The 25775-nt window shown below is 48.0% G+C and overlaps 7 protein-coding genes across 7 annotated transcripts; 4 read left to right on the top strand and 3 right to left on the bottom strand.

Annotated features, from left to right (window-relative positions):
• Positions 1–2488: 2488 nt before the first annotated feature.
• On the top strand, positions 2489–9197 carry BDV27DRAFT_143639 (uncharacterized protein; the record flags this gene model as incomplete). The annotated part of the gene is made up of 11 exons (XM_032070138.1): positions 2489–3866; positions 3951–4273; positions 4323–4943; positions 4993–5119; positions 5191–6372; positions 6425–6567; positions 6630–6796; positions 6857–6976; positions 7026–8209; positions 8255–8256; positions 8433–9197. The coding sequence occupies 11 exons, from the start codon at positions 2489–2491 to the stop codon at positions 9195–9197; spliced, it is 6012 nt and encodes a 2003-aa protein (XP_031929547.1).
• A 2356-nt stretch (positions 9198–11553) lies between these two features.
• Positions 11554–12411, top strand: BDV27DRAFT_143638 (fumarylacetoacetate hydrolase family protein; the record flags this gene model as incomplete). The annotated part of the gene is made up of 1 exon (XM_032070137.1): positions 11554–12411. The coding sequence occupies one exon, from the start codon at positions 11554–11556 to the stop codon at positions 12409–12411; it is 858 nt and encodes a 285-aa protein (XP_031929546.1).
• A 658-nt stretch (positions 12412–13069) lies between these two features.
• On the bottom strand, positions 13070–13660 carry BDV27DRAFT_143637 (Glyoxalase/Bleomycin resistance protein/Dihydroxybiphenyl dioxygenase; the record flags this gene model as incomplete). Its single annotated transcript, XM_032070136.1, has 1 exon — positions 13070–13660. The coding sequence occupies one exon, from the start codon at positions 13658–13660 to the stop codon at positions 13070–13072; it is 591 nt and encodes a 196-aa protein (XP_031929545.1).
• Positions 13661–14093: 433 nt separating this feature from the next.
• Positions 14094–15397, top strand: BDV27DRAFT_155953 (SDR family NAD(P)-dependent oxidoreductase; the record flags this gene model as incomplete). Its single annotated transcript, XM_032072239.1, has 10 exons — positions 14094–14143; positions 14209–14353; positions 14429–14515; positions 14576–14638; positions 14698–14805; positions 14857–14908; positions 14962–15050; positions 15123–15185; positions 15242–15320; positions 15375–15397. 10 exons carry the CDS (start codon positions 14094–14096, stop codon positions 15395–15397), a joined length of 759 nt encoding a protein of 252 aa, XP_031929544.1.
• An 862-nt stretch (positions 15398–16259) lies between these two features.
• BDV27DRAFT_170923 (FAD binding domain-containing protein) lies at positions 16260–18138 on the bottom strand (the record flags this gene model as incomplete). The annotated part of the gene is made up of 2 exons (XM_032075458.1): positions 16260–17383; positions 17439–18138. 2 exons carry the CDS (start codon positions 18136–18138, stop codon positions 16260–16262), a joined length of 1824 nt encoding a protein of 607 aa, XP_031929543.1.
• Positions 18139–18592: 454 nt separating this feature from the next.
• On the top strand, positions 18593–20967 carry BDV27DRAFT_155951 (transcription factor domain-containing protein; the record flags this gene model as incomplete). The annotated part of the gene is made up of 2 exons (XM_032072238.1): positions 18593–20262; positions 20328–20967. The coding sequence occupies 2 exons, from the start codon at positions 18593–18595 to the stop codon at positions 20965–20967; spliced, it is 2310 nt and encodes a 769-aa protein (XP_031929542.1).
• Positions 20968–22623: 1656 nt separating this feature from the next.
• On the bottom strand, positions 22624–23743 carry BDV27DRAFT_125317 (DUF1272 domain-containing protein). The gene is made up of 5 exons (XM_032066294.1): positions 23507–23743; positions 23334–23430; positions 23213–23250; positions 23122–23156; positions 22624–23052 (listed from the first exon to the last, which is right to left on the bottom strand). The coding sequence occupies exons 4-5, from the start codon at positions 23126–23128 to the stop codon at positions 22631–22633; spliced, it is 429 nt and encodes a 142-aa protein (XP_031929541.1). The 5' UTR covers positions 23129–23156; positions 23213–23250; positions 23334–23430; positions 23507–23743; the 3' UTR covers positions 22624–22630.
• Between the last annotated feature and the right edge of the window lie 2032 nt (positions 23744–25775).

Raw genomic sequence — 25775 nt, 5'->3', positions numbered from 1 at the left:
ATCATCCAGGACAGTTCCTTGCCCTAAGCAGGCCATGCCATGAACGAATGAGCGTGTGGCCTATCTGACTAAATCGTGTACTGCCTCTATCGCATTCGTTACTTAGTTGGGGGCTAGATCTTGCCTGCAAGGCCTAGGTAGCCCAACGGCTACAGTCTTGACCGCGGTGTGCCTGGACAGGGTGAGGGCTTAATCATCTCTTACTCGGCTGTGCTTGTTTGAATCAGCGTTCATGCGTAATTAGCCTGTCCTTGAATCATGTTCCTGACTCGTGCTCCCCTGATCCTTGGGTCAAAAGAGCCGGTGAAGATCATTGAGTAACTACATGATTGTCCTCGGCTCCTGCGCACGAACGCATTCTTACTGTGATATTCGAGATGCATTTCCATACGCGTGTCTTCGTTTGATCTACCAGCCCCTTATCCCTCTGTTCGTTCTATCTGAGTTATCATCCCGTTCGGCGTAGCGGAAATGCGATCGGATATCTTAGCGTCTGGGGTACCCCGCTGAACAGCATCAACTCGCTCACATGTGGAAGCCCTCGGTCCGCGGGCTTCATCGGATTGGATACCAGCCGAAGTCCAGTGCTGGGTCTAGTTTTTAGTACACACTCTACCACCAATGAGATGGCCCGACGGGCAAATTGAACTCTTGGCCCTAGACATAGCTTTGCATGGCCCCTCAATATCTCCTGGGGTGACTCGAGCTGTAGTATCCCCACCAAATCTGTGACGGTGCGGACACACGTCCCAAGGTTAGGCCTTGGACTTTAGAGTGGGTTCAACGGTGATAATGATAGTTAGTGACACGGATATTCATATGATGTAAGTAACAGATACTATTCTGCGAAGCAAAATTTCATTCATAATGGGCCTGCTCTCCACCGGAAGTCCCTGATTTTTTCACTCCCGAGACCGAGGCTGTGGTTACGAGAGATGTGCGAATGCCCTCGCGATGGGGGTTATTTCTATACCTATCTCCCATTTGAAACTAAAGTTTACACAGCCCATAAACCAAAAATTATCAATAACTCATCGAGAACGAAAGATGGTCTTCATCGAAGATCCAGCACCCCATTCTCATTCCAATCATCATCGCCTTCCGCTTGGTTGAAGCAGCACTGGTCTCGTGGAATACTTGTTTATAGCTTAAATACTGCATAGAGACCACCCACTAGCAAGCCACTAATACTTAGAGCTTACTAGTAGGATATAATATCGTACAGTAGTTGTGTCTAGAGCTCTGACTGGACTATTGGCTGGAGAGAAGCTTTGCTCGTTTCCACCTGACTCCGCTGCCAGAAAGCTGGACACTATACCAGTGGCATAGACCATCCTTGGTGTTTTAGGCTAAATACTAGCAAAGTCCGATGCCTTGGACTATCGGAATTATGTGGGTCTAGTTCTGGCTGTGTTTTCAAGGATGTATTTGGGCATTGTATAATAAACTGCATCGTCGATCAGTGTTTAAAAACCTGTTTTAGTTGGCTTATCGTATTTTCAAAACACTAGCAAGAGCTACGCCGGACAGGCTGGCTAACTGGCTGAGTCTTGAAGCTTCAGGCACGTTATAACCGAGAGAAGAGCCTCGTCCTGCGCTTTCGGGAGGAAATGTCCGGTCGTAATCAGAGAATGACAGGCTTAACATTGCCAACTGTGTCAGTGGTAGCTACAACATCTGTATTCTGGATCTTCCACCAGAGTGAGATAGTGATGTGATGTGGTATGCCGAAGCCGTACAACAACACCCGGAGTGACTTCCGCAACACCCCGAGGTCCACTTTGGATGGAGGATGAGATCATGGCATCCAATTGCACCCGCAGATCTTGGAGTGAAGCTCAGATGTGGTACATTGCTCGTCTCCACTACTGCTCAAACTACTACAGCTTAACCAGACAAGGGATGACTTCGTGCCGATCCACCCCCACCATTCAGCTCACCTTGCCGAAGCCACAGCGGTTTATGGGATTGGATCTCGTTTCTCCGGCTCCACAGTTTCTGTCTCCAGTGATTTGTGCGGTCAGGTCGCCTAGTCTTGGGTGGACAACGATTAGTGCATAGTACTAACTTCGCGGCGTAGTTGGTATATAGCAACCCTGATGGATCACCATTGTCGCCGGATCTCAGGAGATGGGCCACTGCCAGATCCTCAGCTACCCCTTCGAAGTGGGTCAAAACACGGACGTGGCTGGCGTGCTGGAATTTGAGTTCACGACGTGGCCATCGTGAGACCGACAGGATGGACCAGATTCGGTGGGTCGTTGCTCGACTTGTTCACATTGTGCATACCGCTAGACGGCATTAGTGGTGGGGGGATTGTATCGGTAAACAACGAGGAGGGGTAGCCCGTCAATCAGATTTTACAGCCATCACTCCCACAGGCCTTGCCTAAATCTCTGTCTACCTTGCGATTAGAAAGAAGAGCGGTGGGTGTGGTGAAAAAACTCAACACCAAAGATTCCAGTGCATTCTACCTTAACCGTTCACCATGCCGGACCATTCCATCTCCTCTGAACTCACCCTAGGGAGACTGGAGCTCCCAAAACACGAGATCGAACAAGACCTGGAAGACATCCAGTTCGAGCCGTTGAACAACTACTTTGGCTCGATCGTTCGAAACGCGCAGGTGAAATTCCGCGACGACGCCGAGGCGGAAGCACCGGAGGATCTTCCTTATCTTGTTCATGGGGACTCCGAGAGCGATGAGGAACAGTTCGACCCTCAGCGATGGATGGCCACAAGGCGGTTTCTATCCAGCAACTCAGGCTCAGGCTCGCTGGGTGAAATCACCGTCGGGGGTGCCGTTGTGGAGAATGTCTCTTTAGTCGTCCCCAAAGATAGGAATGGTGGTTTTGGCGACCTTCCTGTGTTGCCTATTACGGCGGTGGGGCAGGAGAAGACAGAGCTGGTGGCCATCGTGGGTAACGATACAGAGGCGGGCGCAGCCACCAGTATTCCCATTTTACTTATGCCAGATGAGGAAGCGTATGAGGAGGAGTCGCCGCGGGTAAGCGGTGGTGATAGCATGTCGCGACTCGCAACTGCTTCGGTTCTTGCGAACTTGGGTACAAGTGATACCAAACAGAAAGCAAAGCCCCAGGCAGAGCAGGACCCAAAGAAGGAGGCCGGCGATGGCACGGCGACAGATAAGGAGGTGACGAAGGACAAGGGAAAGAAAGAGGAGGAAGGCAAGGATGAGAAAGACAAAGTTGCTAAGACCAAGCTGGATAACTACGTGGTCTCTGGGGATATTAAAAACCTGTTCGGTATTAAAGGGTTGAGGGGGAAACTGTACAAATTCAAGGGTAAAGCTTCTACAGGCGACGAATCTAAGACCTATACTGACATTCGTTTAGGCCCTGAAACTAAGGAGGACAAGGACGAAACGAAAGACAAGAAAGAAAACACGAAGGAAGGCAAGGAGGAAGGCAAGGCAGACGCGGAGGATCAGCCAAGTGAGGTTGATGAAGGAGAAGCCGAGCGCAAGGCCCAGGCTACAGGTAAAGAGACCCTGGATATGAAAGCTGACAGTGATAATAGCGGCTCCAAGGAAGACAAAGCTGGAAAAAAGGATGAAAAGGGGAGTAAGGATGAGAAGGACAAGAAAGAGAAAGAGAAAAAAGAGCCAGCTCGCGAGAAAGTCAAGATTAATCCAAAGAGTTTGGCTTTGTTGGGTAAGCCTTTGGGAACACTTCTTCCATTCCTTGAGAGTGAAGAGATCAAAAGCCTACCCATCGAGAACCTCGAGTTCACTTACTGTGAAGAGAAGAGCGGCGCATTTTTCCCTCCTGGTCTGCGTCTCGAGGTCGATGTCCCACTCACGGGTAGCCTGCAATGGGCGACAGATGCATTGCAGAAGATGTTCGGTGAGAAACGAACACCCAAAAAGATTCATCTGAGTGCAGACCTGGGTAAGACTAGGGACTGGTCTAAGCGACCGAAAGTGGAAGATTTTGCGCTGCGAGGTTATTTTGAGGATTTTGGATGCCAAACCTGGGACATTCTGCAATTCAAAGCCCTCGGGCTGGAACTTACAGCCACGAAGGCAGCGAGTAGGAAATCCAGAGGCAATAAAAAAGGAAAGGATGGCAAGGATACGGAGAAGAAAAATGACACGGGCGACGATGAGAGCGAGGAACAGGTATCTCACAACGCTACGAAGGAACAACCGACTGAGGAGCCAGATAGGACTCAAAGCGATGAGCCGGAGGCTGAAGTCACGACAAAGCCGGCATCAACGGTGCAGGTTGAACCTGACTCTACGGACAGTCAGGTAAGTTCATCCTTCACTTCATTCGCCGTTTGACTCTGAGTTGACCAAGCCCACTCAGGCACAGCAAGATGATGCGAAAGGCAAAAGTGAGGAAGTTGGTTCTTCTAAGCAGGACAAGGAGGAGAAGAGTGCATCCAGAGATAAGAAGAAGGACAACAAGGATAAGAAGGACAAGGTGAAGAAATCCTATAATTATGGTTTCGGTTTCTTCGGAACCGTGTCGTTCATCAAGGTTCCATACGCTAAGTCACCATTGGACTTACATATTAGGATTGCTAGAGACTTTGAGGTAGAGAAAGAGAAGAAGGAGGAGGCGAAAAAGGAGGAAGGAAAAGACGAGAAAAAACAAACAAAAGAAGACGAAGGCGAAGAGAAGAATGAGGGAAAGGAAGATGCGTCGAAGAAGGTTGAGCCACTGGAGAAGAAAGACGAGCCGAGTAGTGACACCAAGAAGGCAAGTGAAGACACTGAACAGATTGCTAAGGATGCCATCACTGCGGATAGCACAGCAGATAATGGTGGCGAAAAGGCCTTGCAGCCGACAGAGAGAGATAGTAAACCGAAGAAGGCCGAGGAGAAGAAGCATTCGGATGGTAGGCATAAGAGAATGTGGAACGTGGTGATTTTCTGTGACGAGTGGAAGGAGATTTATGGTGTCAAGAACGTCTCAGTGAGTAGAATAGCGTCTCGATTGGGATTTACTGTACTCACCGCTACAGTTGAAAAAAGCCGAGCTCAAGTGGTCATTCGAACAAGGGAACTTCAAGAAAACAATGGCATTTGACCTATCTGCCGATATAAAGCTCGGCGCGGGGAGCTTCAAGGTCAAGGGCAAGGTCTCTAAGGGTAAGTAGCCCCTGGTCTTTAGTCAGAACTTTTATGATGTTTAACAGCCGGGACAGCGGACAGCTTTATAGATGCTGAACTGGGTGATGTCTCGTACAGCGACTTTAAAAAAATACACGCTCAGATTCAGGGTAAAGACGTCCCAGAGGAAAAGAAAAAAGAGGAGAAAGAAAAGTCCGCGGAAGAGATCAAGAGTGAAAGCAAGAAGAAGGAAGAAGAGAAGAAGGATGAGAAGGAGGACACTCAGGGCAACGAGGTCACGTTTAAGAAGATCCGCCTCAAAATATCTACACAGTTCATCGAAAAAGAGCAGACCAGGGTAGGATCCTTGTTATTTGAGGGCCACGTCACTTTCAACGGGAAGGCTAGCGCAAAAGCTCTACTCGAGATCAAGAGGGATGGCTTGACTATTTCAGGAGGCCTTGCTGACTACCAGATTCCTGACACCCCTGTTACCATTGAGCAGGCACGGATGCACATTTTCATAGGTTTCAATCGGAACAAAAAGCAAAAGAAGATTGAGGGGAGCGAGAAAAATGACAACAAATCAATCACCGATGCCCCGAGTCAAGGAGGAAAAAGCAGCCAGCCCGACCAGGGTGAAACAACGGCAGTTATTACAGCTGATGTAGACTCCAAGTTTGATGAGAGTGACACCAAGGACGTTAAAAAGACCGATGGGAAGGAGAAGAAGAATAGACGCGAGAGTGAATTTGCAGTTCTCGGTGTTGTTAAAATCCATGAAGTCACACTATCCGTCGGTCTCTATATCGCACGCAAGAATGACAAGGAGAGCCGTGATTGGCTTGCCTTTGGCAGTGTCGAACATCTTACATTGTCCCAATTGGTACCCGAGCTTAAGGACCCGCCCCTTAATCTACAACTCGACAACATTGCGCTCATCGCGTCGTCAGAGGATAGGGAGATCACGGAGGAAGAGGAGGAAAAGAAGGAGGACAAGAAGGATGAGAAGAAGGAGAAGAAGGGGGATAAGGCGGAGGAGAGTAAGGCGGGAAGCAAAGAAGGAAAGAAAGAAGACGGGACTATTGATAAGATACTAGACATGAAGCAGATTATTTCGAAACCACAGGATAAGAAGATGGGGGGCCAGAAAGAGGACAAGAAGGACGAGACGAAAGAGCAAAGGAAAGGGGAGAAGAAAGCGGACAAGAAAAAGGACGAGAAGGACATTGATGATTCCCATGCAGGTGTTCTCAAGCAAGTCGAATCCTACAAGTACCCTATCCGGAAGGGTAAGCCATGACATTGTGCTTAATCCAAGGTCTGATCTGACTGATTAAAAAGGAGTGCAACTATGTGCGACCATTCGGAGATTTGACGCCCTGGAACAACTTAACGACAAGAAGCCAATCGACGGCCTAATATTGATCATTGCCTTTACCCCTGAAGGACTCGAGATCGGCATTGACCTGCCGAAGACCTTACAGGTAAGAGGTGTACCATGCGGGACGTTTGGTAACAATCATCCTCCCTGACGATGCATACATAGGTCAAATTGCATGACGATGCCATACTCGGTGACTTCGGGGCTAAGGTTCTTGCTGCCGAGGGAGCCCTTGCACTATCTGCCACATTGACACTGTCGGTTGATGACCAAAAGCCCATCAGAGTTATCGGCGAAATTAAAGGAAACGCCTTGAAAGCGAGTGCCGATTTGTATGTTCTTCTACCAATCAAAAGGGTCCGCAGAGATTCTGACACTGACATACCCCACAGCTATATGCATCGGAATGATAAGTGGATCAATCCATTCCAGTTGAACGAGAAGGTGGTGGTATCAAAACTAGGTCTCGGTGCGGGAATCACATATGCCACAGTGTGTGCTACAGGACCTGAGTAAGCCAGTCATCCAACGGTCTACGATAATTGTACTAACATGAATCAGTAACATGTCTATCGCGGGGAGGATTGACGTAGGAAAGGACTTCCATGCCGAAATGGTCCTCAGCCTGGGGGCGAAAAAAGAACAGGTGATCTGCGTCGACATATCCGAAATCAACGTATCGAGGCTGGTTCAACTGGCTGGAGAGATGACAGACATCGTGGCGCTGCAAACCCTGAACGGAGGAGAGGACTTCCTCGTCTTCCGTGACATCAAGTTCTATATGTCCACGGGCGGAATGGTCCTTGGCATCCGCTATGATCGGGGCATACATGTCAGAGGCATGATGGAATTCTTCGGCAAGAAGGGCGAGTTTAATGGTCGAATCCGCGAGGACGGCGTTACGATCAAGGGAGCCATCGATAATTTCAACATCGGCGGCCTTGAAGTTCGGTCAGCCAGGGCCGAGGGCGAACGGGCGACGATGGATATCGAGATGACAGGCGAGAAGCAGAAGGTCCTGGTGGATGGGGTAATCAGCTTTCATGCCTTTGAACTGAGTATCTTAATTGACGCGTATCTGCAAGACAAGCGCTTAGAGGCCGATATCTCCATCAAGTTTACTGAGCATATACTCCTGCGTTTGAAGGCAAACGCAAGCGTCTCCGATTTCCGATCATTGGACGGAATTGTGATGAACTTCGAGGCGGAGATTCGCCCCGATGTAATCGGAGCAATCTTTGAAGCAATCAACCAGGCCATAGGTACACTTGGAAAGATGGCATCGGATAAGATTAAGGAAATCGAGGAAGAGCTCCAAAGACAGGTGGACGAGAAAGAATCCGAGCTCAGAAAGATGGATGAGGGTCTGCAACGTCTGAAGGAACAAGTGGATAAGCAGGTACAGAAGCGAAATCACCAGATCGACGAAGAGAGCCGGAAAAGGAAGAATCTAGAAGAAGAGCTCAAGGGGCTGGAGAAGGCAGTAGAGGCGGCCGAGGCAGAACAGAATAAGAACGAGCGCGATATCAGAAACTTGAAAGCCAAGAAAGAAAAGAAGGAGCGAGAATTCGATGACAAGATACGCGAGAAAGAACTCGAGTACCAGCGTAAAGAACAGGAAGAGCGCGACAAGCAGAAAAAATGGGAAAAAGAACGGGAGAAACTAGAAAGAGAAAAAGAAGCGTCCTTCGGTGATGCATTGAGGAGTAAAGAAGAGGCCGACCGCAGCTGGGCCTGGTGGGTGGGTAAGTCGATGTCTCCCTTAATTTCATGATACTGGTAGCGCAAAGTTGTACTCACCATTGTCTGTCCACAGCGGAAGAAGATCGTCTATATAAGAAGATCCAGGAGAACAAGAGGAAAGCATGGAAGGCATGGGATGATTGGGACTGGGGTGGCGCGAATTACTGGGTAAGACAGGGCATCGGGTTCCATGAAGCATCAATCGCTAATCATCCTGCCTTCTAGAACTGGGTGGTGAAGAAGCAAGAGCTTGAGCTAGAATGGATGCACGGGAAGAAAGCAGCTGATGCTGAGGCTCGTCATGCCGCGGAGAAAATCCTCAGCACTCCTTTATGGAGGACAATCGAGAAGGGTCTCAACGAGGCTGCAGAGCAGATTGAGAAACATGCCAAAGCTTTAGAACATATCATCAACGGTGAAGGCTATAAGGCTATTCAGGCACTGCAAAAGGATAAGAGAAGGGAGCTTCAGAATCAGATTGCGACGCTCAAAAGGCTCGAAGAGACCAGTAAAGAAATCGAGACGAAGCTCAATGCAGCCCGCCAGGCGCTGAAGAAAAACAAAGGTCGTATTACTCAGGAGGAGAAGACGCTGCAAAAGGAGGTCGAGAGGTTGCAAGGCGAGCTCAAAACGAGGCCCTTCGAAGATGCGTATAAGGCCAAGCTCCAGGAGCATGAAAGTGTCAAGGCTCAGATGAAGAACATCCAGAAGAAGCTTTCAGAGATCCGATCGGGAATCGACAAGGCTACGAAATCGGCGCAACGATATGTTCATGTGCTGAAGCAGGCCACACCAGCGGTGGAACGCATTCTTGTCACTGGTTCTACTGACGTATTGGCCAAGAATAAGCCACTGACATTCAAGATTGAGGCCCGCTGGATGGGTAAGCCAGTCCACGCTGAGGTGCAATGGGCACCCGGATGGAATGTAGCCGAGCTATATGATCAAATTGGCTTGAAGGTACTGGAGGCTGCAGGCGAGAAAGCCTGAAAAGTTCGATTGCCGTAAATATGGTGCACTCGACTTGCAAGAGGGAAGACAAATGCATTCTTTAACTAGTCTATCAATGTTAAAAAGTATTCCCGTGATTCAACAATGTTCCCGTACATTGGCATATCTCGTAGCCAGAAACAATAGTCCATTCTTCTCAAGGACCGAGGATGCTTGGGACATGTGCCTAGCCAGCCACCTCCATCACCCTCTCGCTACTGGTTTCTGCCCGAGTTGGGTGATGCTCCCTCCATGCGAGTTGGAGAAAAGACCTGCAGTGGGGAGTGACCAAGCCTGCTAGTCTGTTGACTCTATACGGTGGGGCGAGACAATCCGAGTCACTGCCCCTCCTCGAGTAGTTCATCCTATATGTTGAATTCAGCCATCAAACTACGAGTGGGAGGCGCGGCACAATTTCCCGTCGCCTTGCCTCGCGTACATACCATCCGGCCAATGTCGATAATAAAAGCAAGCATAACTGCAACTTCAAGATGGAGAGCAATCATCAATCAGGACTGAACGATCTTTATTTAGTCTACATCCAAATGGTTCGGTTATATGTTGCACCTTTTATGATTAACAAGCTGTCCTTGCTGCAAGGGGTATGCGCACAGAGCATACAAAGTACTAAACCTTCATCATGGTGCAAGTGCTAATGCCCGTCAGAATGCAACCGGCCTTATATTAGTGCAAGTGAAACAGGACTCATTTGCCATAGTAGTGTTCCAATTGACTACCTATTGGAATTACTGGATGTTACTAATTAGTAGCCACGGCAGAGCCAGTTTCGAAGCAATAAACTAGTACTACTTCTAAGGATAGACGATAATGGGTTACTTGAAGGAAAGGAATAAGGCAGACTTCATGTGCTCCATATGAGACTTGATCCCTGCCTTATCTTCTAGGTATTCACTTACAGTCCTGCTATAATTTAGTTCACGAGAGCACAACGCCCATATACCACACGACCGATTATCTCGCTGGCGGCGGCCATTGAGAATTGCCACAGACGCATCTCTTCGTTGCCATCTTCGGCCACGCGCCTGTTGTCCGGATTCTACTGGCTCATGGGGCAGAACCAGATTGATGAACAGAGGGGGGAGAACATCGGAGCAGGAGTCTGGCACTCCCTCTTGTACGTACCAGAGGGTTTACAACTATAATATATACTCTGCTAACTGGTGCCCCAGAGTTAAAGATAGACAGTTACTATATCAATCAAGTCTATAGCCAAGTTCCTTTACTGCAGTCAATTAAATATAGCCGTATATCAATCGTACTCAAACTGCTGGATTGGGTGACTGATCTTTGTATACCGCTTCGGCAAGGAATACCATTCAATTCCTCCACTGTTGAACCTAATGTTGACCCTAATGCAGTGGGTTCTGTTAAGTGAACCTTAATTGACAGGTGTCTCCGTTTCCCATGTTGCAGGGTATTGGAGCCATGAAGGTAGGATATCCTGACAACAGCAATGCCATAGGTGGGGGTGAGGACCCATCGCCATATAGAAAGACAAAAAAGGCTCATAAATCTGAAGAGTAATGCTATTCCGATTCTATCAGTGCCAACCGGACGTGCATTTTCCCATGAGAAGGAACGCATCATTTGAGGGCCTGCAGGCTAAGTGCATATTGTTGCCACACCGAAATCCGTATATACCTCCCGACATGGTCAGAAAATAGAATAGCTTTAACGAAGGCTTGGGAACTCAGCCATAGGAACTAAGCTGAGCCACCCCTTCAAAACAGGGCAAAATAGGTGTTAAACTGTGCCTCGGTACAACATGATGGTTTCCGTGACTGTATAGCTGGACACCAGAGGGTATACCAGGCGGGAGACAGAGCCATATTCTGCCTACCGAAACGCTACCCGAAGAATCGGAGTCAAGGTGGACAATGTGGAATTTGTACCACTATCGATTAAACCATTAAGGAACTCCACCTCGCAGTTTCTAGACTCGTCACTCACTTGCGTTGGAATCTTTTCGTTAGCAAACCAACCCCGAGCTCGAGCCCGAGCCCGAACCCGAAATTCAAGTCTATCTCGACGTGTTACCCAACTCTCCGTACTATCCGGGAAGTTACCTAGACCGAGGAGGCTGTCCTAAGGATTATGTACTCGGCTTCGGGCTCATAGTATATCAATATCGATGGGTCGCCACATTTCCGTGCCTAATATTTAACTCGGCGTTATTGCAGGCGCAAAGGAGGAAAAGGGAAAAGACACTTCTCTCAAATTACAGGGAAATCTCAAGGTTGAATTATTACATAAATCCCTCCATCCTAAATTGTCTTTCTCCTACTCGATATCTGCGCCTCAACTGTGTGATATATTGCAGACAGCCAGAACAAACATGACCTCCAATTTCGAAAGATTAGTGCGGTTTCGAGACAGTCAAGGTCAAATCCACTATGGAGAAGCCCACAGGAACGACAAGTTGGTCGGCACACAAGTGCCTATCTACGCCGGTTGTGTGCCATGGGATTTACGTCGCACCACGCAAACAGCCGAAATCGTCGAAGTTCTCTGCCCATTACCCTCTGTCCCCATAATCTATGGAATTGGCATGAACTATAAAGGGCACATCGAGGAGGTGAAATTGCCCGTCCCGCGCCACCCGGTGATCTTCACCAAGCCACCCGATGCTCTCACAGGACCATACGATGATATCCTGACCGACAGTAGCTGCACCAACTTGGACTACGAAGGCGAACTCTGCGTCATAATTGGTAAAGATTGCAAGGATTTCACCAAGACAACTGAAAACCCTCTAGACTACGTGCTAGGATATAGCATTGGGAACGATGTATCGAGTCGATTTTGGCAGGAACCAACCCAGTCAGGCAACCAGCATGGATACGCCAAGTCCTTCGACAAGTTTGCACCCATTGGCCCAGTCATTGCTAGTGCAGAAACTATCGCCAGTCAACACCATATGCAGGGGGGTAACCCCGATCTTCAACTTCGAACGTTAGTCAACGGCGAGGAGAGACAGAACAGCCGGACCAGTGATTTGCTCTTCGGGCTCAGCGACATCTTAGAGCATCTAAGCCGTGGGACCACAGTCCGGACAGGAACGGTTATCATGACTGGCACTCCAGAAGGGGTGGCTGCTTTTATGGAGCCGCCTAGGTGGCTACGTTCGGGAGATGATGTGCAGGTTGAAATCGAGGGAATAGGGAAAATCAAAAACAGAATGGTTATTGCATAGTGAGATATAGTGCGGATCAAGGCAGCGATGACCGATGTTAGTCACGCACAGTGAATTGATCAGACGATGGATGGAATCTCTATATTAACATAACCATGCATACTTCGTCTCTTCCCTAACCGCAGTACAATTGTCTATAGTGCGATGATGTGTTTCAAGGCCTAGGCTTTTCAAGGTATTCTTGCGTAGTGTAACTAGAGTTGAGGTTTCGAGAAAACCTGCCAATTAAATTCGTATGGAGCTATATCCACTCCCAGTTGTACTTCCGACTACTCCGTATGTATAAAGCCTTCATGATCAGCCGCTTGTACGGCAGATAATTGTAGGCATTTTCCTTTGATGGTAAGACGTTGAGTGGCCAATAATTGGGATGGTATAATGGTGCTATAAAACCCAAATATGCATAATATTTTTCTCTGTTGCCATTTTGACCAGTTCCTATGCGTTCTGTGGGTTTGTTCTCCGTTGTTCTTCTTTCATATACGATGTGGACCTTTTAGATAAGAGGGCACAGGCTATAGGCAGCAAATATACTATCTTTGACTAGTGGACATGTACGACGTTACAAAAATTGCATTAGGAGTAGCCTCCGTTCCCAGGGCTTTCTCCCTCCATATTCAGAGTAGAAGATCGTGTTTGCCAGCATTTTCTGATTTGTCTATGCCGAATCCAGGTCTGGCGGCCCTCGAGGTCCGATTTCGTTTCGCCGCTTCAAAACCTTGTCATCCTCCCCCGCTTTAAGTTTCCGAATCATTTCCTCCGGGTCAAAATCAGTACCAATCGGATTCTCAGCAAAGGCTTCCGTAGACATGAACTGATTGGCCTCGTCAGGGGTGTCGAAGTTGTCCACTTGTGTTTCCAAGACATTGCCATCCGGATCCTTATAGTAGATGCTGGTGGTCGGACCATGATTAACACACCAGATAGGGGAGATACCACGGTCCTTGCGCTGGCGGTAGCTCAACATCAGATCCGAAAGTGTCGCGTAGGAAAAGGCGATGTGTTCGAGCCCGTAGCTTGACCGGACTCTGGGGCCCTTCGCGGGAAGTTCGAGCAACGCGATGCGATGATGCTCTTCATCATAGGTGATGAATGACAGCACGTCATTCCTGTGTGCGACTCTGCCACCCAAGAATGTGACAAAAAAGTTTTCCATAACCCTGACATTGGGTGTCCGAAGTACAACATGGGCAAGCGTCGAGGGACTTTGCACCTTGGGGGCAGGAGCATCGAAATCTGGAGTCTCCATGGTGGACAGACAAAGAATGAACAGTCGATGTGTATATGACCAGCCAAAGGACTAATAGCGTTAGAAATGAGTGGAGTCCAAATAGTCTTCCGGTGACGCCTGGTATAGATATACTGGAGCAACCTTGGATATCATCCGGGGTATCTGGTAAAAGTTCGTTCGGGTTCGGGGTTTCTGTCGGCTTCGGGTTCGGGCTATGAACTTCTTCCAGGGCCTCGGTCTCGGTGATTTGGCTATTTTCTAAAAGGATCTTATTACTTTCTTCAGTCGGATAACAAAGGACTGTCTAAAGCGAGGGCGCAGCATTCCTGCTCATTCCTGACTGTAGGCTAGCGGAGGGGTAAGATGATTCAAAAGCAATACTCCGGCCTACTGCATCCCATATCGCCTTTCTGTCACAAGAAGTTAAACCTTGGCATCGTTTGACACAAATATGTCGTATTCACTGAAAGGCCGCAACATTCTTATTACTGGTGGCTCAAGGTAGGTGTTGTACACATAATTAATGATGGTCTAGAAATGACTCCGTATATCTAATCTGTGCATAGAGGCCTAGGGGCTCTTGTTGCAGAAAGGTTTGGGGCAAACGGCGCTAATATTGCCATTAACTATATCACGAGTGAGGATCAAGCCCGGAAGGCAGCATCCAAAATCGAGGTAGAATCCAAGGTCAAGACTGTCGTTATCCAAGGCGTAAGTCTAGCAACTTCTCTTTCAACATAAATGCCCCAGCAGCGACATGAGGAATTTAGGATAACCTGTGCCTAGGATGTCGGATCCCAAGAGGACTGTGTCAGAGTAGTTAAAGCGGCAATTGAGAAGCTGGGTGGTCTTGATGTCGTGATATCTAATGCAGTATGCATCTCCTTCCATGGCCATCGTATTATTATGATATCGTGTTGATTGTATTAATAGGGTTGGACAAAGTTCGCCGAATTTGGAGACTTGCATGCCTTGAGTGAAGACGACTGGGACAAGGTTGGAACCCGAATATCGATAAGGTCAAAATGCAAACTACTAGCTAAGCCAAATTCTAGTGTTGGGCAACTAACGTGAAAGGCAACTTTCATCTCTTCAGGGAGGCTTTACCTACTTTTAATTTAAATCCTGAAGGTGGTGCTTTTATCATCACTTCATCTACAGCGGTACAGGATGTTTATCCCAGAATAGGCAATCATCAGCTAATTTGAGATTAGGCTATTTCTGCAACGGGGAGTAGTATGGCATACTCAGTAACAAAGGCAGCTGGTATGATGCATCTGATGTGGTCCCTTTTGAAACATATACTAATGTATGTATAGGACTACACCTTATGAAAACCCTTGCTCAAACACAAGGGCCAAAGGTCCGTATAAACGCAGTTTTGCCAGGTTTGTTACTCACCGAGTGGGTACGTGCATCGAGTACATCAATAGCTTCCGTCACGCCAGCTCTAGAATATCAAGATTGACATCTAGAATAGGGTCAACGATTTTCACCGGAACAGAGGGTAGCCTATGAGAACCGAACAGTGTTAAAACGAGTGGTAAGTCATACGACATCAGAATTGGAACACAGCAATACTCATCAAAATACAAATAGGCTACTTTGGAGGATTGTGCTGATGTCTTTATAACACTTGCAACGAATATGTCCATCACCGGGCAGTTAATCCCAGTGGGTAAGTCGTACTCCATCATTTGAGGCACGAGGATATGTTAACCTTTGTATATAGATGGAGGGTTTATCATTAGGTGATTATCTATCCATCGAATATTCTATGGTGAAGTTGTCTGAGGCGAGGTGCCTATTACTTTACGTCGTCTCCGTTTTCCACAGAAAGGCACTAGTAGAATGCCGAGTATTCAGCAGAAAGGCATAATCAAATGCCAAAAAAACAAAAAAAAAAAGAAGAAAGAAAGAAAGAAAGAAAGAAAGAAAATGCAAACGGGGAAGAGGCAAGTGACACGATACTTGGTATCTAAATGGATGGAAGTCTTAGTATATTTAGATGAATAAAAGCAATTCCAGCTATATTGCTCAGCAAAGCGGCTTGTTAAATGATACCTGCACGGCAAGGGCCTCCATCTGTACCATAGAAGGCCCCATGTACTAGATCAATATATTCGGAATGGAGATGTGCCGAATCAGCAGGATTCCAGGTCCTATTCATGATAGGCAATTGACCTGACTAACAGGGTGTCACTTTTGACACATATTTTAACCAGGCTAGCTCCTACTCTAATAGATCACATTACCCTATCCTTGGAGCCGTCCTGGCCTTGGCTGCAGGCCACTGTTTGAAGAAGCCTTTGATAATAGCATCTTTCTACGGTCTTTGAATGTTGTTGTTGTGCCTGCAAGGACCTACTTTGTATATACTTTCATACTACGGCTGTACCTGAAGAAGAACTGTGGAAATATTCTGCGTACAATAAAGAGATATTGACAAGCTATAGCTCACGTCCAACAGTCATCAGCCCAGTCTATGTCAAACCTTCTAGGATCAGCCTGCAATATGTACAGCGACATACATGTAGACGTTATTAACAAACACTCAGATATACATTCACATATAAGACCCAGCCTACCCGTCTGAAACTGACTCCACCATAGCATGTTAAATAAACACCTTTTTCAGATCACGTTCCAGATCCGTGTAGTTGCTCATGGAAGGACCGAGGCTCCGCCAAATAACAAAGTTATCGGGTCGCACAAGGATCGCCCCACCATCAGTGATTCCCCGGACCTTGGCCCAGACGCCGTCACAGTTCTGGTATAGATCGGAATGGGTTGACTGAGGATGCGCCCCGATGGCCGCAGTTCCAATACGGAGGCCATACTTTTTGGTCAGGGCATCTGCTGCCTTGATCCACTCATTGCCCGCTTCATCTGTGATCAAGACCAAATCATGCTGCTTACCTGAGCCGATGAGGTCGTGCGTTGAGATAGTCTTGCCACCCCGTTCGATCCAGGCGTGTGGCAAGCGGTGCCCAGGTCGCGTGGTCGGCACATAAATCTTACCTCCTGGATCCTCTCTCGGAGCAGTAGTGCCGTCTGGCACTACAGCTCCACTAGAGTATACGAAACCTAACTCGATATTATGTGCGGAAAATTCGACATCTTGAGTATTAAATACGCGTTGCAAATGATACCGAGCAGTCTCTCCTTGAGGAGAGTCCTCAAAGAGGCGTGACAAGCGTTCTTGGTTGTTAGCTCTTTGTCCGGGAGCCAAACCCAGTGCAGCATTGAGGACAAAAGTGTTGTTATAGGCATGGTAGGCCCAATCGCAATTACGTCGACCAATTGGGCGGCGCTCAGCATCGTACGTGTCGAGCAAGGGTGGTTTTGCACGGCCATGAAGAACAAGCGCCAGCTTCCAGGTCAAATTATGGGCATCTTCTATCGCGGTGTTTAAGCCCAACCCGGTTAATGGTGGACGCCGGTGGGCAGCATCTCCGGCGATAAACAGACGACCTTGGCTATATTTCGTGGCCAGTCGTCGCTCCAGGATCCAGTGGCTGACCTCCAGAATTTCAACTTCAAGTTCTGGAGCCTTGAGCAGTTGTCGGATCTGGGGCAGCAGATCCTCCGCGGTGTACGTTCTGTCGCTGACAGGGTAGTCATAATGGAAGACCCATTCTTCGGAGTGCCGATTCCAGGTTGGACCCATTTTGATCAGCGTGCCATGATCAAACTCTCCCTCGGGGTCGGGATTCACATAGTGCGTGATCAACGTGCCATCTAGGATGTGTTAGGGACATATCCACCCATTCACCGGTAAAGGCTAGCCACTTACCACCACAATACTTGGACAAATCCGCCCGGACATACGCGCTTGCAAATTTGACGATGTTAGCCGGCCCTTCCATCTCAACACCCATCTGGGGGCCGACAAGCTTTCCACCATCTGCCCCAATGAGGTACTGGGCCCGGTATGTTGCGATTGACCCGTCGGACGCCTTAACGGTCACAATGACACCATCGCTTTGCTCACTAATATGTTGGACCGAATGGCTGAAGAGAATCCGTCCCGGGTTACGTTCCTCCGCCACCTGCCGGAATACTGGTTCCAAACGAATTAAGGGCAAGTTAGTCGACAACTCTGGCCCATCTTTTCGGTAAGTTTCACCCTCCGGTGTGCCGAGTTGGCCGCCAAAAGCCGGCATCGTCGCCAAGAGGCGGTTGTCAAATGGACCATTACCTCCAGGCGGGGTACGCCAATCGGTGCGACTCAGGTTCCCGGTGGGACAGCTGGTGGCTTTGATATGTTCGGCAACATTGTGCTGGCGGAAAACCTCCATGGACCGCTGGTTGATATAGTGGGCCCGGGGGAGTCGCGATGTTCCCGGGTGTTTCTCAAACAAAAAGTGCTCCACCCCATGATCAGACAAGAAAATCGACGTTGTAAGGCCGCAACCACCGCCACCAACAATCACGACGGGGACGTCAATGACGGGTTCGACGATGCGATGCGTGCCATTGGCGATGGAACCCATGATTTTCATGCGAGAATAATACAAAAGATGTAAGAAATGCTGCGACTTCGACACTGTTGTTCGAATGACTGAGTCTTTTGGCCACTGTTTCAATCCACTTCATCTACTATATAAACCGCCTTCACCTTGATATTCATCCGGTCTGATGATCTTCAAATTCCCAATCGGGTTCGGGCTCGGGTTCGGGCTTTGACTCGGCCTCCGCAGGATCAACCAAGCATTGACCAGATTAGACAACCCAAGACGGGACCTAAAGAAATATTGGCTCTATTGAATTCCCCGCATCTGGTCGGGAATCCTGCCAATGTGGAGCTGGTTTTCATGTATTGCAGCCGTAGCAAATGGCGGGGGTTTCGCCAAGCGGTGATTACCCAACCCCCTTTTTCCCCACTGGCCAGGGATTTCAGATTTCCAATGCCTTTGTGACTGACTTGTTCCTTCGTCCGACGAGATTATGGCCTGCCGAAGCTGTCGCACGCGCAAGGTCAGGTGTGACCGAACCCGACCCTCGTGTAAGAACTGCATGCAGCGTGGAGACGAATGCATCTACATCGGCGAACGGCGGAAGCGACGGAAGCTGGACGATGGAAGCGCGGACTCATTGCCTCAGGACGCACACGAACGTCCACCGACGGAGCCTCAGGAGACGGCGTCTCCTCTAGTGGTCCGTCACAACCAGTTTCTCTATATGAGCGATTTGGGCTCTGTATCAAGCAGCACCGGTAGCGTTAGAATAACGGTGGCTGAGTCAACTACGGACCCATGGCAGGAGGAACTTCTCGATCAAATCCTGGATGGCGACGATAGTGACCCTCTCAGGGACCGCCACCCAGCCATATGGATGCGTACGGACGATGCAGAGGAGTACTCGGGTCCCTCTTCTGGAATTGCAGGCATCTCGGACTTGGGGCTAAAGTGGATTCGGAGTCGCGTCCCCGAGTCTGACGAATTGTGTCGCACCATTGAGTACGTGCGAGAAGGCCTTATGACGCATTTGCGACAATGCATCCCACGACAATCGTTTCCCAATCCCGAGATGTCTGCCGTTTGGACGGCTCTTCCACCACCGCATACTGTCCGCAAATATGTGGACACGTATTTCTCGACCGTGCAAACGGTCTTCCCGGTGATCGATGCAGTCCTTTTCGATGAGATGCTGACTGAATGGTACCAACAGCCTTCATGTCAAAGTGATTCCTGGAAAGCCCTATTAAATGCGGTGCTGGCATCGGGGTGCCGAGCCGCGTTATCGAATGACACGGCGTCCGCCTTCCAAATTTCTAGCAGCCAGTCGTGGGGGCTATTTCAGAATGCCCTTAACTACGAACCAAAGCTGGTGCATAGTACCACGGATCTATTGGCTGTCCAGGCACTCGTAGTCATGGTTGTCTTCGCACAGGGCATGTCGTGCTCACAACGACTGGAATACATTCTCTGCTCCACTGCCGCACGGTTAGCACATAGCTTGGCTCTCAACCGACATGTCCCAAGAAAGTGGCGTATGTCCGAACGCGAACAGCGTGAGCGTCACCGTCTGTTTTGGGTGATTTACTGTCTTGATAAGAGCATCGCTTTGCGCTCTGGGCGACCACCGGTGATCCATGATGAAGACATTAGTTGTCCCTTCCCGCGGGATGTCCGATATGGAACGGCAAAGGTAGTCTCCATGGAAAGGGAAGTAAACACTGAAGAGGTCTTCTTCGATTTTTTTCTTTGCTTGGCCAAGTTTTATCGCATATGTAGTCTTATGATGCAAAAGCTATACTCGACTCTAGCCCTCTGTCAGCCAACATCCAGGCTACAAACTGTGGCGAATGGAATCCTGACGCGTCTGGAGAAATGGCGTGAAAGCATTCCTGAGCGATTTCGACCCGGTCAGTCCTTCTCCCGTCTACCTATGGGTGGTCTTCTTCTACGCATGCAAGTGCTGGTGCTGCATTTCTCTTATTATTATGCCGTTTGTGCTGTCTACCGCCGCTTCACACCTATGTTTCTACAGGGCAATGAAGAGGATAAGGCGGCAGAATGTACTCCGCAAGGCTCGTCAGTCACACATATTGAAGCGGCTAGGTCGATGGCCCTCCTAACAAAATATCTCGATGTAGAGAGCTATACCCCCGCTTGGTATGTTGAGATAGATCGATTGTCTTTATCCTACTCCTCTATATTCACTTCTGACGTCGATATAGGCTCCTCTTTTATTATCCAACAACTGCACTAGCGACTATATTTATGCATACGGTCACAGCGCCATTGTCGGTATCTGCACTTAGCGATATTGCCCTGATGGAGGCCGTGGCCGGCTTTTTCGGTCGCCTCGAATTCATGACTTTTGGAGAGGCTGCGTTCACCAAAACTAGCGAGTTCGCGCGTCAGGCACGATGTATCGTAGAAAAAGCTTTGAGCCAGAACCAGAACAAGCGACGTGTCCTCGGTGAGTCTACCGGGCAGAAAGAAATGCTGCATCCATCCTCGGTGGCGCTTACCAGTGAAATGAAAGATACTCTGGGTAACCGACGCCCAGGCATCACGGTCCATGATAATGAGGAGGATCTCACTAACCCCTCGGCCCAACCGATGGTCCTCGAGCAAATTACCTCGACCTTGTCAACCCAGCTGAGACATAGCGACTTGAATTGCACAGGTTCGCAAGTGACTGATCCAATCGCAAACAGGTCTGGGGGCGGATGGAATCCCCCGGATTTTGGACACACGCCTTCAAGTCTGTGTAATCATATGACAGACGACATCGATCTATCTTTTGTACATCTCCCTGGTGGGCATTTGTCGGATGAATGGCTATCTGCAACCCGGCTAGACCTTGCTTGACCTCCGCGTCTCAGGCAAGAACACAGCAGACCAACCTCTTGAACTCTACTGTTACCGAACACAATTGTTTGACGAACCATAACTCCTGTTACATGGTAATTAAAGTAAAGAAACCCCATTCTGGCTATCATATCTTTATAGTGAACTATCAAGCTATCATGTATTTAGGAACGATGGCCTTGGATGCCCTAGGCAGAGCAGTCAGATAGTGGTATTTTGCAATCATGACTGATCGCATCTTCACCCGAGCCTCTTAGCTCGCAGTTTTCGATCGACTACTTGAAGCTTCACATTTGCTGCTTTCACTTCATTGATAGGAACCAAGCCTGTAATGCTTCGTGGGCCATTATTTCGACGTCATCCTACTTCTAGCCACATCCACAGTACCAATCGACCGGTTCTCTCACCCAAAGGAAGCCAAGGAGGGAGTCAGGCAATGAGCTTGAGCTTCAATCGCCATCTTTCTCCCACCTTCCCAGGAAATCTTCTTTCGCTCTGCCGTGTCCCTCTAGTCTATAGATCTCGGAGAATATCGAAGGCATATTTGAATTTAACTAAGTCTCAATCCCTGATAAAATGACTTTCTTAATGTCCACCTTGTGCTCTCTCACTGTAAGCTGATGCGCCCTTGACGGTGATCTGAAATGATATGGCACGAGAACTTTAACACATATTGCAGCAACCTGCTATGATCTCTGAGGATGGAATATCGGTATGGTTGTTGTAATATGTCTTACGGAACTCTTGGTCCTGATCCTGTAGCAAGTTTAAAAAATATACAGATACACCTCTTGCAGAGCATTGTGGAGACTATAGTTTTGATATACAATGGAGTTGTGGAAAGATTGGGGTGGTCACGTTGAGCCATCTCGATTGGGCATCAATACTACGGGGCTGAGGGGTTGATTTTACAACCCAATAAAAGCCAGAACCCTGTATATACTTTCTCTGAATTTGATGTTTCTCGTAGTAGATAATGTAATGGGTAGGCCAACCGCACACTCCTGTATTCTATATATCGTGGCACTTTTATAAACCCAACAAGCCGTACCAGTGCACAAGCATTGCATAATTCTCCTGTGTAATACCCTATTCAGTCTTGTAACATATAGCTTCACACGGTGTGAGAACTATACCCTTGGCATTTTATATGGGATCCCATATACAGCCATTTTGTGTTCTGCAGTAATTCAGATGTTTGGTCTGGTCTGTCTTTTGAGCACTATTCTTCACTGTGTATATCTTTTAATTACTTTGCAGCAGTCCAAGCCTTTTAACTGACCCTATTAACTTACCCTAACCTAGCCGTTTGCCAGTCTATCTAGATTATTTATATTCAGTGGCTTCTCCTCGGCACCACTTCACATAACTGTTTTATAATAGGTCTGGTCTATTATAAATGTATTTTACGATGGTATTCGACACGCACGTATTCTGTACAGAACTGGTGTCACCATCTATACTCTTTGATTGTTTCAGCAACCTCTGGTGTAAACCAAAGCTATTCCACGGTTGTAAGTCGGTGGTGGCGAGTCACGGGAAGGTGACGGATCTTTATCGGCCCGAAGCCGCCAACACGCCCTGCCAAGGAATCTCCGTATATACATATTAGTTGGACACCAGTGGAGCAGCAGCTACGTAAATTGAACCATTCGCTTCACATCTACCGGAAGCTCACAATCGAATTTCTCTTTATTTGTTGATAAGATAAAGATAGACTATATTTACTGACCTTCGCCGTGGGCGAAGCAGCATCCTCAATACTGCATTTCAAATGAACACGCTTATCCGACGGTGGTTGCTTTGCTCGGCATAGACTAGTGCGCCATTCCTTTGATGGCCGGATTGGTCGCGGAGCAAAGTTGCCGCCGCAGTTAGGGCAGACGTTGGCTAGTTTTGTCTCCGCGCAGTCAGCGCAGAAGGTGCACTCGCAACAACATATGCGCACCTCTCTTGACGATGGTGGCAGGTCCTTGTCGCAGTATTCGCAGTTCCGGCGTAGTTGGAGCATTATGATAGCTTGAATTGTTCCCTGCCAACTACCTTGATTGCATGGTTTTTTTGCGTCAAAATGGTGCCAGTGGTGTAAGTAAACCACCCTGGGGTGTGAGTAGGCCTAGGAAATGACCGCAGTCTAATTATACAAAACATAAGGGATCATGAATGAACTGAGTCAACCTGTCCTAGTGGTAAGAGCCCGTCTCCTTAGTTCGACATTATCACAAAGTGATTGACGAAAAGAAAGTTGATTTCCCAAGTCCTACTGTCAGCGATGGGACTCCAGTATGTCATAGCCTTGCCAGGTCGGACGGTGTGGGTATCCGCCGGCAGAATGGCTCCGAGCTAATCTTTTATGTATGTAACAGACATCGTATTATCTCCGAGTGCCACTCTGTTGTTGCAAGGGCAGTTAATAAGGTTTGAAAAGTGGGTCTTGAAATATATGCTTAAATTCCATGTCTGGTAAGGTTTCAAATATATGGTTCATGAAATTATATGACGACCTGTGCCACGGTCTAGTAGCTGATAGCCGGTCTAGGCTTTGTTTGCCGTCCGATCTGTGGAGTGTATGGTGCCTATTGGTGTAGCGTGCATCAGCTGAGCACATGGTGTACGCGGCTTCAAGCCCTAACCAAGGATTGTCGTTAGCCATCACTCCAGTTATAAACCTGTGCCAATTGGAACTATTTTGACACGACCCAGCCGGAGACACCACCAAGAATATAACTTTTTCTTAGTAGCCACTTCTTCAATCGCACAAGACCGACGGGTTTATCCCAAAAGAACTGAGTTACAAGGTCGACTGGCCATTGGCAACACAGTCAGTAGGATCTCCCCCCCCAGCCATATTTAACACACTTTGGGCACCACCAGGTCAATCCACAGGTCAACCACGGGATCCCTGATCATGGGATATACTAGATTTCTCAGGTGCAGAGAAAATAGTCGATCATCAACGTCATCACTTGGAAATAACGGCGAGAAACAGCTCCGTCCCACAAATTATGTACTTTCTCCTCGACATCTTGCATGTGACAGGCTCAAGTTGCGCCACTTTTGAACCTAGCTGTAATCTTATATGACTTCATATCTGGCCACCGATCAGCATATATATGGGGAAGATGTCTCTAGAAAGATATGAGAAACGGCTGCACAGGTCCTGAACTCGTCAGGCAGGAAACCCAAAAAGAACATCGCAATCTATTTTCCACAACCAGCATACCCAAGTTGATGATTCTCTGACGCTATTATGTACATTAATATAGCGCCTGCAACTCTTATACTATCCGTGTGCGCTGCTGCTGTGGCTGCTACAGCAGCACACGGACCCAAACCCAAACCATGTGGGACATACACCACAGGCGAGCTCTGCACGACAGATCCCGCCTGTGAGTTTATCTGCGCGAACTGGTGTGCATATCATTGCAGCGGCTCCGCAAATTCTCCATATACGTTCAAGTGCCAAAAGGGCTATTGCGAATGTACTTGTTACACTTAAACGGCAGACGGTATACGGGTAATCCTGCCGCTCAGGATTATCCGGACACAAGATGTGCAGATGTGTACTTGTGTTCGTTAAATGACGACTATGCTGTTATGAATTTTCTTTTCCAGGAAAAGCTGAGACTGTCCTGCATTATGATTGTGGCTTGTGATGTACCGGGTGTATATTTTTGCAGCTAGGGCACTGAGGTCTTATTTATTAGGATGCGTTAAAAAAGCTCGCATATATGCTATCTAGTTCTCTTTTCTTAATGATCAGTTTGATGCATAAAGCCGATTTACTATTTTTGACCAGCTCACTCTGTCCAATCCTCTTTCAACACTTATCTCCCTTATAAAACGTAGCTTTGAGAGGAGCATTCTCGGTCCCATACTGTATTTTGCATATTTCGGCAATTCCTGAACTGGTGGTAATTGAGATGATCAAGATGCTAGGCCTGGGAAATCGACGGCCGTGGAGGTAGAGTGTATAGAAGGTCCGTGTAATATACAGTATTATGCATTATATAACCGTTCTAGAAAAAAAAGGACAGGGACCATCACTTGAAACAGGGTATCCTACGATTAACTCTATATGCTGGAGTGTTTTGTAATACGTTGCGCCAAAGATTTCGTGTGTGTGTGTGTGTTGGTGGAGGGGCAGAGGGGGAGAATCTGTTTTCGACTCTGAGTGTACACCGTTTTTGTTGTGATACTGCAACACTATGCCGCATTAGCCATTATAGATGTATAGCTCCGCGTTCATTTTCAGTATTGAATTAAGTGTTATGAGGAGGGAAAATATGGACGAAATCGCCCGGTGGCTGAAAGGAATCCCTCCTATGGAAGATAGTTGAGTATATTTGATTCACACTCCGGCAGGCCACCCTGGCTTGGTGATAACTGTAGCCCTTTCTTTGAAAGGGCCGGCACATTACCTCTGGTCCTACTGATGGCATTATCAAGATATGGAACATTAGAACAGGACCGTACCTGAACCCTTCATGTGTAGAGGAGCCAATCAGTGCCCTCGCAGCTCATAGATACTCGACTTACTGAAATAAAGCTCTTATTCACTAGGTCTGAGCTTCCAGCCTTGCCGCCCGCTCGTTCCATGACCTCCTGCTGTCCTTCAAAGTCTCGAGAATGCATTAGTTGGTACAACCTTCATGGAGTCATTGACAAAGATCACCCTCAAACGGTTTGCCTTGTTTTCATTGTTTTGGGTACCCATTATATCAGTTAATATCGGACAGAAATTGATCATGGCTTTCGTGCGCGTCTGCATTGTTTTGCCTGAATCTAAAATGGGAGTTTCTGGGCAA

Source organism: Aspergillus caelatus, assembly GCF_009193585.1.
Source record: "Aspergillus caelatus strain CBS 763.97 unplaced genomic scaffold BDV27scaffold_51, whole genome shotgun sequence".
In the NCBI taxonomy this organism is placed as follows: domain Eukaryota; kingdom Fungi; phylum Ascomycota; class Eurotiomycetes; order Eurotiales; family Aspergillaceae; genus Aspergillus; species Aspergillus caelatus.
This window is presented reverse-complemented; position numbering and strand designations above follow the sequence as displayed.